This window comes from Bos mutus, chromosome 11 (assembly GCF_027580195.1).
Source record: "Bos mutus isolate GX-2022 chromosome 11, NWIPB_WYAK_1.1, whole genome shotgun sequence".
NCBI lineage: Eukaryota > Metazoa > Chordata > Mammalia > Artiodactyla > Bovidae > Bos > Bos mutus.
This window is the reverse complement of record NC_091627.1, coordinates 105890848-105904904: the sequence shown is the minus strand read 5'-3', so window position 1 is coordinate 105904904 and position 14057 is coordinate 105890848. Positions and strand designations below refer to the sequence as shown.

General features: G+C 38.9%; 1 protein-coding gene across 1 annotated transcript in view; it reads left to right on the top strand.

Moving 5' to 3' along the window:
- The first annotated feature begins 382 nt into the window (after nucleotides 1–382).
- Nucleotides 383–14057, top strand: part of ANAPC1 (anaphase promoting complex subunit 1) — a 100044-nt gene continuing 86369 nt past the window's right edge. The window contains exons 1-10 of the mRNA XM_070380061.1: nucleotides 383–661; nucleotides 2892–3128; nucleotides 4052–4213; nucleotides 7786–7837; nucleotides 8057–8157; nucleotides 8741–8823; nucleotides 9898–9971; nucleotides 11653–11798; nucleotides 12434–12654; nucleotides 13514–13723. Coding sequence (XP_070236162.1) covers nucleotides 2916–3128; nucleotides 4052–4213; nucleotides 7786–7837; nucleotides 8057–8157; nucleotides 8741–8823; nucleotides 9898–9971; nucleotides 11653–11798; nucleotides 12434–12654; nucleotides 13514–13723 — 1262 coding nt within the window. The 5' untranslated portion in view covers nucleotides 383–661; nucleotides 2892–2915. The remainder of the gene's footprint in view (nucleotides 662–2891; nucleotides 3129–4051; nucleotides 4214–7785; nucleotides 7838–8056; nucleotides 8158–8740; nucleotides 8824–9897; nucleotides 9972–11652; nucleotides 11799–12433; nucleotides 12655–13513; nucleotides 13724–14057) is intronic.

The window sequence follows — 14057 nt, the reverse complement described above, 5'->3', positions numbered from 1 at the left end:
CGTATTGACGTGGAGACCTGGACACCAGGAAGGTCCTATTCCAGCACAGACCCTAGCAGAGGTAGTCTTGCTTTGGGTCACAGCGGCTACACTACAGAAGGTGCCTGTGCTTAGTCGTTCATTAGCATCCGACTCTTTGCGACCCCATGGATTGGAGCCTGCCAGACTTCCCTGTCCATAGATTTTCCAGGCAAGAATACTGGAGTGGGTTGCCATTTCCTTCTCCAGGGATCTTCCCGAGCCAGGGATCGAACCCGTTTCTCATGTGTTTCCTGCATTGCAGGCGGATTCTTCACCCACAGAGCCTTCGGGAGCCCAAAGCATCCTTCCCGCAACTGCGCAGGCGCTACAGCCGCAGGCTCGCCGCGCTCCTGCCGAAGCCCCACCCCGGCGCGAGGCACGACGGGAAAGTCAAGATGGACGCGACCATTTGAACGTCTCGGGTGAGAGGTTCTCCCGCACGCCTTCCTGTTGCTAGCAGTCTTGTCCACAGCTGCTGCCCAGTCTTCCTCCGGAACAGGGGAGGGAGAGGGAATGAGAAGCTGCAGTGGCCGAGGAGTCACCGTGACCATCCCCGCCGCTACTCTTGGGCCCTCTCGGTCCCCTTGCCTCCGGAGAGCAGCCGGGGCTCGCCGCGCCTGACGCGTCCCGAGTCACACAGGTGTGGTCCCCGGTCCGCCACGCCTGGTGGCTCATCGCGTATCCCGTGGTCCTAACACTCGTCCCAAGGCCTACCCGCTCCCTGATCGGGAGGACTGGGAGCTCGGGACGGTCCCTGAGCGCGCGCTGGAGCCATGGGGACCCCAGTTTGCGGGCTGTGCTTTCCGGCGTGCATCTCTCTGTTACGCTGCGCGCCGGCTTCTTTGCTGAGCTCAGCGCGAAAGGGGTCTCAGATTCCATGGGGGTCTCAACTTCTAGGTCGGCCCCTTGCCCTCTTTAAACGAAGTTCTGAGGCTCAAGCTCTTAGCCTGATGGATTCTCCTGACTCTAGAGGGGCCGGGGAAGTTCTGCGTTTTTGCAGAGGCTCAAACTGTCTTGTGTGTGCACTTGAATTTAGTCGAATTTACTCTTGAAGCAGCTTTGTGGTTACCTCTGGCAGGGTAGTTTTTATTGCTATTAAGCAAGGCTGATATCTTGATTTATAGTGTATCAGTTTAATACAGTATTTTCATCTGTAGCTCTTTATGTTGCCCCCATGATAAGTAAAAACACGTAAAAAATTGAGATTGCAAAAGTATTAAATATGTTCTCGTAAATAATACATAAATATTGTACTGTGAAAATAACTATAATTAATAGTTTTGTAATTTTCTAAGTTTTAATAGAATAACGTTCCAAAATTGCAAAACTGAAGTAGGATAAACTCTCCGGTCAGTTCTTTAACGTTTGTTATTCTGTTGATAGGCAGACCAAGTGAATTTTGTTTTTTTCTTGTAAGTTTTATAAGGTACTGTTTCAGTTATATCCCAAGTTCAAGTGTTCTCAGTTCTGAATTTTAGCGGAGAAAAATAAGTGTTTTGATTATGACATACAGTTGTGTCAGGAATTGCATTTAACTCATAGCAAAATAACTTTGACCCTGGAAGAGCTGCATAGGAATTACAGGGGCTTTGAGATAGTGCAGGAAAAAAAAAACCCTATTGATGCCAAAAAGACGTCAGATGGGATGAGAGATATGTCAAATATAGTTAAACTTTTAATTGTGAGTGCTGTTCCGAACACTGTTTTTGGTACTATGGTTAAATGTTGGTTTTGATATATGTGTTTGAGGATTTCAGCTTCGACATGCCACAAAATCCATTTTTAGGATAGGTATTGTCTTGGAGAGAAAACTAGCATCTACCTTATCCACTATATCATACAGTGAATTTTACTGGCTGTCCATTACTGTATGTAGAAATGTTTTGGAAGTAAAGAAGCATGTTTCTACCCACAGCTCGTCCACATCTTTATGGTGATGAGATGTACTGTAAATAAATTGTACTAAAAGCTAGGACTCGTAAATTTGCTACAAGTATGGCTATCCCATGGCCAGAGTTCTTCATGCCTTGGTTTCCTGTGTTTGGCCCTCAAATTGGAATTGATTGTAGTTGTATGTTCTGGTCGACTGGGGTGTCATAACTTGGTCACATTTGACAGTTTATTAGGTCTTCTGTGGATTGATCAGGCTTCCCTGGTGGCTCAGACTGTAAAGAATCCACCTGCAGTACAAGAGATCTGGGTTCAGTCCCTGGGTTGGGAAGATCTCCTAGAGAAGGGAATGGCTACCTACTCCAGTATTTTGGCTTGGAGAATTCCATGGATTTTACAGTCCATGGGGTCACAAAGAGTTGAACCCGACTGAGTGACTTTGACTTTCACTTGTGGCTTGGTCAGCTGAAAGGAGTAGTTCAACTTACGGTGAATTAGAGGTAATATGAGGTTTTGGGTTTTTTGGTTTGTTTCATTCCAACATGCCAGTGATCCTTGAAATGAGTTTTTCAAATTAGGTTTCAGCGGAAATGAACAGAAATGACCTTTAATGTTAAGAAGCCGGGCAGTCATGGGGCTATAAAGCGCACCTTGTCTGAATGCTTCATGTGTGAAATGTGGAAAAGCTAGTGTGTAGTGTGAGACACGGGAAAGGTGTTGTGGGACATAGTGCTCATTTCAGCCTGGTGCTGGCCTTCAGTGCTAACCTTCTGTGGGCCCAGCTAAAATGTGCCGATGACTAGTCATCTGAGAGGCAGGTCTGGAACGACCTTCGATGTTATTAATTACTTGTACACTTACAGTATGATTGGATTATTTGACACTCATCTAAGAATTAATGACTCTTCTGTAAACTTTTATGACATTTTATTCTGGTTTTGACTCCAGAAACTGACTACAATGTGTTTGAATTCATACAGAAATAATGTTGATATTTGGAACCCATGTCGAACTTCTATGAAGAAAGGGCAACAATGATTGCAGCCGGGGATTTGCAGGAATTTGTTCCTTTTGGTCGAGACCACTGCAAGCACCACCCTAATGCTTTGAACCTCCAGCTTCGCCAGCTTCAGCCAGCCTCCGAGTTATGGTCTTCTGATGGTGCTGCTGGCCTAGTGGGATCCCTTCAGGAGGTTACCATCCATGAGAAACAGAAGGTTCCATTAAGTTTCTTTCCCATAATATTTTTGAAATGTAGAATGTTGTGATCTACTTGTAATTTAAGACTACCTGCCACTGAGAAAGGAGTATAATGGTATTTCTAGGGTAGTGGTTAAGATTTGGTAATTTCAGTCAAGACTAAAATAATGACTTCATTGTATTACGGTGTCATAACCATTTATTTAGACATGTAACTCATGGTTTTATAGTAAGTATTATGGTTATGGTCCATTCTAAACCTCTTTCTCGTCACTTAGTATGTGGGGACCAGACATCATGTTGTTTGATTAGATAGTAGAGTTAGAAATGGTCCCTGCTGCAGAAAAATACTTACGTTTCCCCTAGTTCTTAAATAGAGGGATGAGACGTTAGCGTGTCAGAAAATCAGTCTTCCCACCTTATTCCACTTAGGATACCACAATCTCAGGGAGAGGAAAGTCTGTGTAGTTAGAAATCTAAACCTTTCTTTCTCCCATTTAATTGTAATGCCCAGGGACAGAAGTTGAATATAGCTGTGAAGCAGGGAAATCTGCCCTGTGGATAAACTCCCCCAGTGATTCCCACGTGCACCTCACTGCCCCTCTCCATCACTTCTCCCTATACTTAATATACCTTTTTAGTTTCCCCAGGCATGTTGGTTTCATTTTGGGATCTGCAGACATGTTTATGTTTTGGACAAATAATACGATAGTATAACATGAAACATCCTATAAGATATATAATGCACATACCCAGACACCCCACTTTGTTAATCAGTGGCACCGAGTTTCTAAAAGTTGGGCTTGGGTTGTATCTTACTCCACACGCAAAGAGAGAGTAGGAGACTTGTATCTGGGTAATTATTTGATTTAATTAGTAAATCTTGCTCCATACTATTGAAAAAGTGCTTAAACATGTCTTGTATGTATTAACTTTCAAGGAGAGCTGGCAGTTAAGGAAAGGTGTCAGTGAAATTGGAGAAGAGGTGGATTACGATGAGGAACTCTACATGGCTGGAAACATGGTTATCTGGAGCAAAGGAAGTAAAAGCCAGGCATTGGCTGTTTATAAAGCATTTACAGTTGACAGTCCTGTTCAACAGGTGAGTTGATTTGAATTTTAGCATTTGATTATTTAACACTTAAAATCAATGTTTGTCCTAAAATTTAACAGAAATAATAAAAACAGCACAGTGATCCCAGCAGCCGGGTGTACGTGTTAAAAGTTCGTTTGTTTCCTATAGCGTCACCTTTTCCCCTTTTCCCACTGTTCTTTGTCAGTCAGTTTTTTCCCACTGTCCTTTTTTGTATGCTGCATTCCATGGGGTTGCAAAGAGTCAGACATGACTGAGCGACTGAACTTGTCAGTTTAATGAGTCTTTAAACACTGTTCTTGAGTGATAAGATTCATTATTCTCTAAAAATTTCTAAGACATTGAGGGTACAAAGAATACTTTAACACACGATGATTATAATTGATTGCAGGTATTCAATAATACCTACTTCCTAGTGACAATCAGAGAGAGAAAAACCTACTTGGTCTCGTTGCAGTTAGATATTACACCTACATCTGTTCTGATAATTGGTAATTAAAGAGAAGGAATTAAGTATTTGCCCTTCCTGTTTAGGAAGACATGCAGTTTATCTCCCTTATTTGTGGAAGAGTACCAACTAATAAAAATAGAAGGATAGAGTTAAAAATCCTCATTTTGTAACCTCCAGTTGTAATAATTGATTCAGAAAAAGATTGTTAATGAATAGTAACACTTTTGGGTGAAAAGACATTACCGTGCACCAGGGTATTACTCTGTGGATTACTTGCTAATATAAAGGAACAGATGTATCTCTATTTTAGAGATATCTGTTGGTCTCCATTTCCACCAGGTGATTCTTTGCCATCATTAGTAGTGGGACAAAGGCACACTAGACTCTAGCTACGATGCAGTATATGTTGTCATCCTCTCAGTTTCTTCCCCAGATTATACAACGTGAGCATCTAGTTCAACCTTCAGTTATAGAAAGTATAGGGACCAGAGGGTACATTTTTAAAGTATTGTGAGATGAGTGGGTTGGAGGTATAGATGAAACAAGAATGGCCAGAGGTTGATAATTATTGGCTAATGAGTATTCATTATGTTATTCTGTTTACTTTGTATTTGAAATTTTCCATAATTAAAAATAGAAGGAAAAAAAACACTACAAGAAAACAATTGTATGAATTCAGAATGTGGAACAGTCTACATTCTGGCCTCTTTAAAAAGTTAGTCAAGGAGCAGGAAAGAAAGATGGGGCTGTTCTAGGTTAGAAGAGACTAAAAGGACATCAGCAAATACAGTATTTTTTGAATGTCGTTAAATGAACTTTGAATCTTGGTTTGAGAACCAGCTGGGGCCGGAGCACAAGGACGACCCTGAGGGATGGGTCGGGCAGGGAGGTAGAGGGGTTCAGGATGGGGACACAGGCATACCCGATATGAACCCATGTCAGTGTGTGGCAAACCCACTACAGTACTGAAAAGTAGTTAGCCTCCAATTAAAATAAATACATTTATATTTTTAAAAAAGGGAGACATTCTTGAGAAAATCTGAAATAGTTGAAAATGGACTGGATATCAGGTGCTAGTAGAAAATTACATTTTTTTCCTCAAGTGGTATGACAGTTTATAGGTTAAACCTATAGGTTTAATAGGAGTACGTCTTCAGTTTTAGGAAATAGATGATGAGGTGGAAATACAAGATGACGGGTTTCGGGGTGAAGTGATGCTGTGTGCAATTTTCAAACACACCTCCCCACTCCCCACATCCTTATGTATAGGAATGCACACATAAACAGATACACAAAAGGTTAGTAACAACCGTCAGATTTAGGTGAGACAGATGGTCACTGTACCATTTCAGCTTTTCTTACAGAAAGATTTTAGGATATCAAGTTGGGGGGAAAATGAAAGCATTTTTGGTAGTTGAATTAATTGTTCGCCTATTGACAGAAGGTTTTAGAGGCTTCTTATTCGTGTGAAGTTCTTTATTTGTAAACACTGAAATCATATCTCGACTGCTTTTTTTCCCCGTTAACTATTTTATGATGAGTGTTGTACTCTTATAACAATTTAGTAGGAAGGGTAAAGTGAATTATTCCCCAATTTCAGACAATGTGTGAAAGCATTTCTGTGTAGGAGTGTTGAAGCCAGTGATCTTTTTGATGATTATTTCCCCCCATGTAACATTGTAAACGTATTTAATGCCACTGAAAAATGGTTAAAAAGATAAATTTTATGTATGTTTTACCACAATTAAAAAGGCACATGAAAATGCCTTTCAGTTCAGTTGCTCAGTTGTGTCCGACTCTTTGCGACCCCATGAACCGCAGCACGCCAGGCCTCCGTGTCCATCACCAACTCCCGGAGTTCACTCAGACTCACGTCCATCGAGTCGGTGATGCCATCCAGCCATCTCATCCTCTGTCGCCCCCTTTTCCTCCTGCCCCTGATGCCTCCCAGCATCAGGGTCTTTTCCAATGAGTCAGTTCTTCACATCAGGTGACCAAAGTACTGGAGTTTCAGCTTCAGCATCAGTCCTTCCAGTGAACATCCAGGACTGATCTCCTTTAGGATGGACTGGTTGGATCTCCTTGCAGTCCATGGGACTCTCAAGAGTCTTCTCCAACACCACAGTTCAAAAGCATCAATTCTTCGGCGCTCAGCCTTCTTCACAGTCCAACTGTCACATCCATACATGACCACTGGAAAAACCATAGCCTTGACTAGACGGACCTTTGTTGGCAAAGTAATGTCTCTGCTTTTCAATATGCTATCTAGGTTGGTCATAACTTTCCTTCCAAGGAGTAAGCATCTTTTAATTTCATGGCTGCAGTCACCATCTGCAGTGATTTTGGAGCCCAAAAAAATAAAGTCTCACACTGTTTCCACTGTTTCCCCATCTATTTCCCATGAAGTGATGAGACCAGATGCCATGATCTTAGTTTTCGGAATGTTGAGCTTTACGCCAACTTTTTCACTCTCTTTCACTTTCATCAAGAGGCTTTTTAGTTCTTCACTTTCTGCCATAAGGATGGTGTCATCTGCATATCTGAGGTTATTGATATTTCTCCCGGCAATCTTGATTCCAGCTTGTGTTTGTTCCAGTCTAGCGTTCTTTAGATAATTTCGATGTGATTGTCAAGCATGCCAGTTAAAGTTTAATGGTTTTTAAAAGTTTTCCTGGTATGTACGTACACACACACACACACACATTTTTAAAATGAGCGTTTAATGAGGGATTTCTAGGTGTGTCAAAGAGTGATAAGATCATTAGGTAAGTCTGGAGATTATGAAATAGCTTGGCAGTTTTCAGCTTTTACAATCTTTAGCTTTGTATAGGATATAGGGTTTAATATAGGTTGAATCTCTATTTGAATTCACTTCTGCTTCAAAGCTTCTATCTAGTAGGTTTGTTGATTTTTGTCTTCCCTTTTCTCTTCATAAACCTTATTAGCAGACATAGTTTATCTGAAAATAGTTATCATTAGTCTAATTTTATCTTATTTTTCCTTATTCGCATATGTATGTGTTGAGCTGATAAGGTGGGACAGTTATGTACATGACACTATTATTTAGATATTATTAATAGGTTATTTTTAGATACCATTTTCTTAAGTAAGCATTTTGTTTTGATTTTAGGCGTTGTGGTGTGACTTCATTATATCACAGGATAAGTCTGATAAGGACTACAGTAAGTTTCTTTTTGAAATTTTATTTGATCTTATGATTCTAAATGTTTATCTCATTTTTTTTTTCCAGTCAAAATAGGTAGCCACTAATAATAGTGGCTTACCTTGAGCATTTTTATGTTGTTCATTAAAGAATTTGTGCTATTGGAAATTGTAACTTGTATTTGGGAACCTTTTTTGAAAAAAAAAAAAAAAGCATGTATCTTGTACTCCCTTTTCAGGTAGTGATGAAGTGGAAAGATGCATATGTATATTGCAAAGCTCATGTATCAACATGCATAGCATAGAAGGAAAGGATTACATAGCTTCTTTACCTTTTCAGGTAAGTCTGAGTGTTTCAATCTTTTTGTGTTTTATTGGAGCTTATTCTTGAATTAATTGATTTCAGAAGTACTGCTGCTCTCACATTGTGTAATCACAAATGTTATTTTTACTGAATAAAATAGCTAAATTTTAGCAGCTGTAATTGCTTGCCATTTCCATCCTTTGCCTAAAAGGTAAATTATCTAGTGAAGTGAATTGTGAAATCTTTTCTGGGAATTTTTTTTTTTTTTTCATTTTAAGTACATTTGTAAGAAATCACTTTGGTTATACTCAACCATTTGAGCAATATTAGTGTTTTTCCTGTTTCTCATCATCTTTTTTCATGCCCTAATGCAGTCATTACCCTTTAATCACATTGTCAGTTTGGTACTGATATTAGCACTGGTGGGAATATTAGATAAAACTTCTCTTCCGTATATTTGATTTTCTCTTAGATTTCCTTGTTAGAATTATAGATTGTTAGTCTGCAAAGCTCTTATTATATTGGAAGAAAAATCTAATGTTCTATATTGTTTCATAAAAACATGTTATAAAGAGTCATTTCTTTTACTTCTGTTTTTCCTTACCCTTTTACCAAATAGGTTGCAAATGTTTGGCCCACCAAGTATGGATTGCTGTTCGAACGAAGCAGCTCTTCATGTGAGGTTCCTCCAGGCCCACCCAGGTATGCAGGTCAGAATATGATTCCTTGGGCTTTTTCTGTTGGTTCTTAGGTAAAATTGCTTGCCCAAAAGTTTGGGATGATGAAAATTACCATGCTGTCAGTGCAGATAGATGCCTTTTCTCTCACCTCATCATTGTACACTTGTGAGTTCTATTGGTACTTCTCTCTTGGCACTTAATTATCTCAGCTTTTGTCCCCCAGGTAGTAAAACTGAGCGAACTCTTGGCTTAAAGATAGTAAGATTCAGTTCTTAGCTCTGCCATTTTTTTCCATTATGTTACTTTGGGCAAATCATTAGCTTTGGCGTTAGTTTCCTTACCTGTTAAAGGAAGAATACTCTCTTTACTTGCTAGGTTTTATGCAGTTTTAATGAGCTAATGTGTACAATCTTTGACATAGAGCTTCCTAGTCTTAGGTGTGTAGTAAGTGGTAATGTGTTTAGTTTGTCTTCCTAATCGGCTCTCAGCTCGCCGAAGGGCAGGAACATCCAGTTACCTGTCAGTGTGTTGCAAGGAGTAGATACTAAGTTTGGAGAAGGTTGCTTACAGATTGTGATCTCTTTCTGTGTTCAGATAGAAGGTCCGTTCTTTTCCTTTTTTTTCAGTCACTCCTTAAAAAGCAGCCATTTAATTTACTTGAAGCGTTTATTCTTCTTCCTTTTTAAAGTACATGCCTTTGTAAATAGGTCTAGGGGACTAAATTTCTTTCCTAGCTGTCAGACACAGTGCCACTAAGAAAAGTGTTTTTTAAAAATGACTGCCTTACTCCCCTCTCTCGGTTGGTCTGTAAGGTGGTGACGGCTGCTTGCGGGTCCTCCCTGGGCTACACTGATTCTGTGTGTGTGTGTGTGTGTGTGTGTGTGTGTGTGTGTGTGTGTAGACTTACTCTGCATAAGAGAGATTTCTAGAAAGAAAATCGAAGATGCTGTGAAAAACGGTATGTCAGACTTTAGAGGGTTGCTCTTCGAGACTAGATTTCTAGTTGCTAGTCTGCAGAAGACATTTATTTGCAGAGAATGTTCAAAAGTTGTGCACAAATGGAGTTGGCGATTGATTGTCTCTTTGTCGTTACTAGAGAACCTTTACCCACTCTGTTCAGCATGCTGCATCCACTGGATGAAATTACACCACTAGTTTGCAAATCTGGAAGTAAGTGTATTTTTATAAATTCTTCTACGCAGACTCTTATTTGAGTTTGGGAGTGGGGAGGAAATAAAGGAGGTTATGAAAATTTGATTTGTCTTATAAAGGTAAAATAATTTAAGCATTAAAAAATAATTATGAAAATAATTCATATTAATTACTTCATTGAATATCCTGGTATTGACTTTAAACAACTCTTCTTTTAGTAAAAAATAGAGCCAGGAATAGTGATAGATTTTCTAACTTAGCTGTAGATGACTCTGTACTCTGTTTCTCAGTAATTAATAATAAATCAACAGGACTTAGATAAACTAAAATTGTTTCTTTTTTCTGGAAAAAAGAAATGGAGAGCCTTAGACCTTTATGGTGTAAATTTTAATATTTCACTTACCCTGCTCATAATATAATTTTCTGGGACTCAATTTTTTTAATATTTTCTAGACGTATTTCTAGATGCTTATTTTAAAATTTTAAATGTGATCAAACATAGGTTATTATGAATAATGATACTTGAAGGCTAAAAAAAAATTATGTTTTTTAACCAGTTTTAAGGACATAGTCCCTAGTATATATTCTGAAATACCACTGAGATTTTTATCTTCTCTATCAGGGCTTGGCAAACTGCAGATAAATCCAGCTTATTTTCCTAAGCCTTATGAGCTAAGAGTGGTTTCAACCTTTTTAAAAGGTTGTAGGAAAAAACAAAATAAATTACACTACTGATTCACTTTGTGAAGGTGGTGACAAAGCCTAAACTATTTACTCTTTGGCCTTATACAGAAAAGTTTGTTGATAATTCTATATTATACTGCTAACAACTACAAACAACCTAAGCACACGTGTCAGAGCATATGGTCGAATGGTATGTGGCCATTATTGCTCAAATTTTTGAATAATATTTGATAATCTCAGGAATTGCTTATTCATGTTAAGTAAGGTACAAAACTAAATGGAATATGATTCTAATTTTGTAAAAACAAAAAATATGTCTGTACAGGAAAACAAAACTAGGAGGAATGCTCCTAAAAATTTTAGTAATAATTATTTTGACTGGAATTACGAGTGATTTTTCTTTCTTTATAATGTACTTCTTAATTTTATAACCCAATTCTTTTAAATTTTTTAAATATGTTGAGAGGAAAACATTTTGGAAACTGTCAAATAAGGAAATAGGAACTTGTTTGTGGTACTATAGATAGAAAAGCTGAACTCACTAGGAAAAAACTTATTTTTGCGTGTCTTCCCAGTAAAACAGAAACAGCAGTGTATTGTTGAGCACTGTTTGAATGGTTACCATCGAGGACAGATTTCATACAGAGGAAAAGAACCACTAAGGAAGTCAAATTTGGCAGAATAGTTGATTAAAATTTATGAATAAGTCAGTTATTAAAGGAATCATGGACCTTTTACCTGTGGTTGATGAGTTTAATGGCTTAAATTCATTAAGTACATGTGTGTGATATAAAAGCTCATAACATTCTCATCTTTAATATATTTGAAGAAATTGATGCCCAAAGTAAATGTATTAAAAATGGAGAGTTAATTATGTCATATTAATATATTAATGGATTTCATGCCTTTATTACCTTCATTTCTCTGTGTCTTTAGGAATTGCAAGAGTCACTTCATAAACAAGTCTTGTGAAGCCCATTGTCCTATACTTGATCATTTCTGTTTTATCTTTAAGGTCTTTTTGGTTCATCACGGGTACAGTATGTTGTAGATCATGCAATGAAAATTGTCTTTCTCCACACCGATCCCTCCATTGTCATGACCTACGACACTGTTCAAGGTCTGCACTCTGTGTGGGCTCTCCGGAGAGTCAAAACAGAGGTAAGGGTGAAGGCAAGTCACTTCTTAACAGAAGAAGATAGTTAATACTGAAAACTTGCATATGTTTTTTTTGCTACTCATTAAAAATTATTTTTAAAATTTGTTTATTTTTAATTGGTGGATAATTGCTTTACAGTATTCTCTTGGTTTCTGCCATACATCAATATGAATCAGCCATAGGTATACATATGTCCCCTCCCCCTTGAACCTGCCTCCCTCCTTCCACCCCAGCCTACCCCCGCTAGGTTGTCAGAGAGCCCCAGTTTGAGCTCCCTGAGTCACACAGCAAACTCCCACGGGTTCTCTGTTTTACGTGTGGTAGCGTGTATGCTTCCATGCTACTCTCTCCACTCGTCCCCCCTCTGCTTCCCACACTGTGTCCTCAGTCTGTTCCATGCCTGCCTCTCCACTGCTGCCCTGCAAATAGACTCACTGGCAGCATACCATCTTTCTAGACTCCGTATATGTGTGCTAATGTATGATATTTGTTTGTATGCTTTTAGAAGACTCGTGAAATAAATTGAGTATCTTAGGGAAAAAAATGGTATATCTTTAATAACTGGCAACTACCCTGAAAGGAAATTGCCCTTCTAATCTAATGATTACCTCCCCATCCCCCTTCATTTTGACTTAAGGAAGGGAATGTTGTTTTAAAGTTCTCTGAACAGGGGGGCACCCCCCAGAACGTGGCTACTAGCAGCTCGCTCACAGCACACCTCAGAAGCCTCTCCAAGGGCGACTCCCCCGTGGCTTCCCCCTTCCAGAACTACTCCTCCATCCACAGCCAGAGCCGCTCCGCCTCCTCGCCCAGCCTGCACTCCCGTTCACCTTCCATTTCCAACATGGCAGCTCTCAGGTGGGACTTCAGTGTGGACGTGTTTCCTGGTTTTAAACAAGATGTCTCAAGAAAAAAATACCTTCTTTTTAAACTTTCTGTTGTGATTGGAAGGATTTAAAATTTCTCTTGACAGCTTCTGAGTACCTTTTAGAAAAAAAAGCAGTATGCCCATTGAGCTATTTTTACCAAGATTGCAGGCCTACTGTGTTGCCTTGCCAGTGAGTCATGTGTAGAAGCTGCCAATTCTTGTTGTTAAGAGTGCCAAATTGTTACCACTGCTTGGCAGCAGTTTGGTGAATATTAATTCCTGAGATATTTTGGTACTATTTTCTTTTGTCTTAGTTTGCTTTAGCTTTTGTTTTTATTAGTATCTATATAATCTGGGTTTTGTTCATATGTATATGTCTGAGTACCTAAGAACATAGTTTAGACTTTTTTGAATAATCTAAGCGATTCCTTTTCTGAGGCAGAAGATGAACTGATTTTCAGTTAAAAAAAGAATTATTCCAGCAGGAGTTCTAAATCTTTAGAATATAATAAGTGTGTTAAACCATTTAAGTAGCTGTTTTTTTTTTTTTTTTCCATTTTCTAATTTTTTTTTAAAATTTCTTTTAATTATAAATATCAAAATGAATCCACCACAGGTATACATGTGTTCCCCATCCTGAACCCTTCTCCCTCCTCCCTCCCCATACTGTCCCTCTGGGTCGTCCCAGTGCACCAGCCCCAAGCATTTTTTTTTTTAATTGTATTTCTGACTGGGTTTCTGCCTTGAATATTTGCATGAATACATAGAGTTTGGAAAGCTTTATTGGAAAGTGTGTCGTGTCAGCCTGTGTTATTAATTATGGTGCCCTCTTTTCTGTTTGTTTTGCAGTCGTGCTCATTCCCCTGCCTTAGGAGTGTACTCTTTTTCAGGGGTGCAAAGGTTCAACCTTTCAAGCCATAATCAGTCTCCAAAGAGACACAGTTTTTCTCATTCTCCAAGTAGTAATTCTAATGGCTCCTTTCTTGCGCCAGAAACAGAGCCCATTGTTCCTGAGCTTTGTATCGACCACTTATGGACAGAAACGATTACTCGCCTGAGGTTTGGAGGATATATTTTTATATTGAGAGAAAAATGATGCTAAAAGTTTTAGAAAACACTTGATATTCTGTGTAAAGCTTCTTGCTATAAGCAGTTACAAATACTTACAAAAATGCATAGAAATATAGATTAAAGGCTACCTAAGTTTCAGTAGAGAATATTAGTGATATTAAGATGATCATAAAAATATTCTTTTGTCATTTGCTGTTTCCTCCTTAACTTTGTAGTAGTAATCTCTCCCGTTTGAAGTGTTTGCTGTTTTAGGGAAAAACAGTTAATTTGTGTAGTTTAGGCAACTTGGGGTTTTATAGCATTTTTCTGAAGTTTTGTCTTT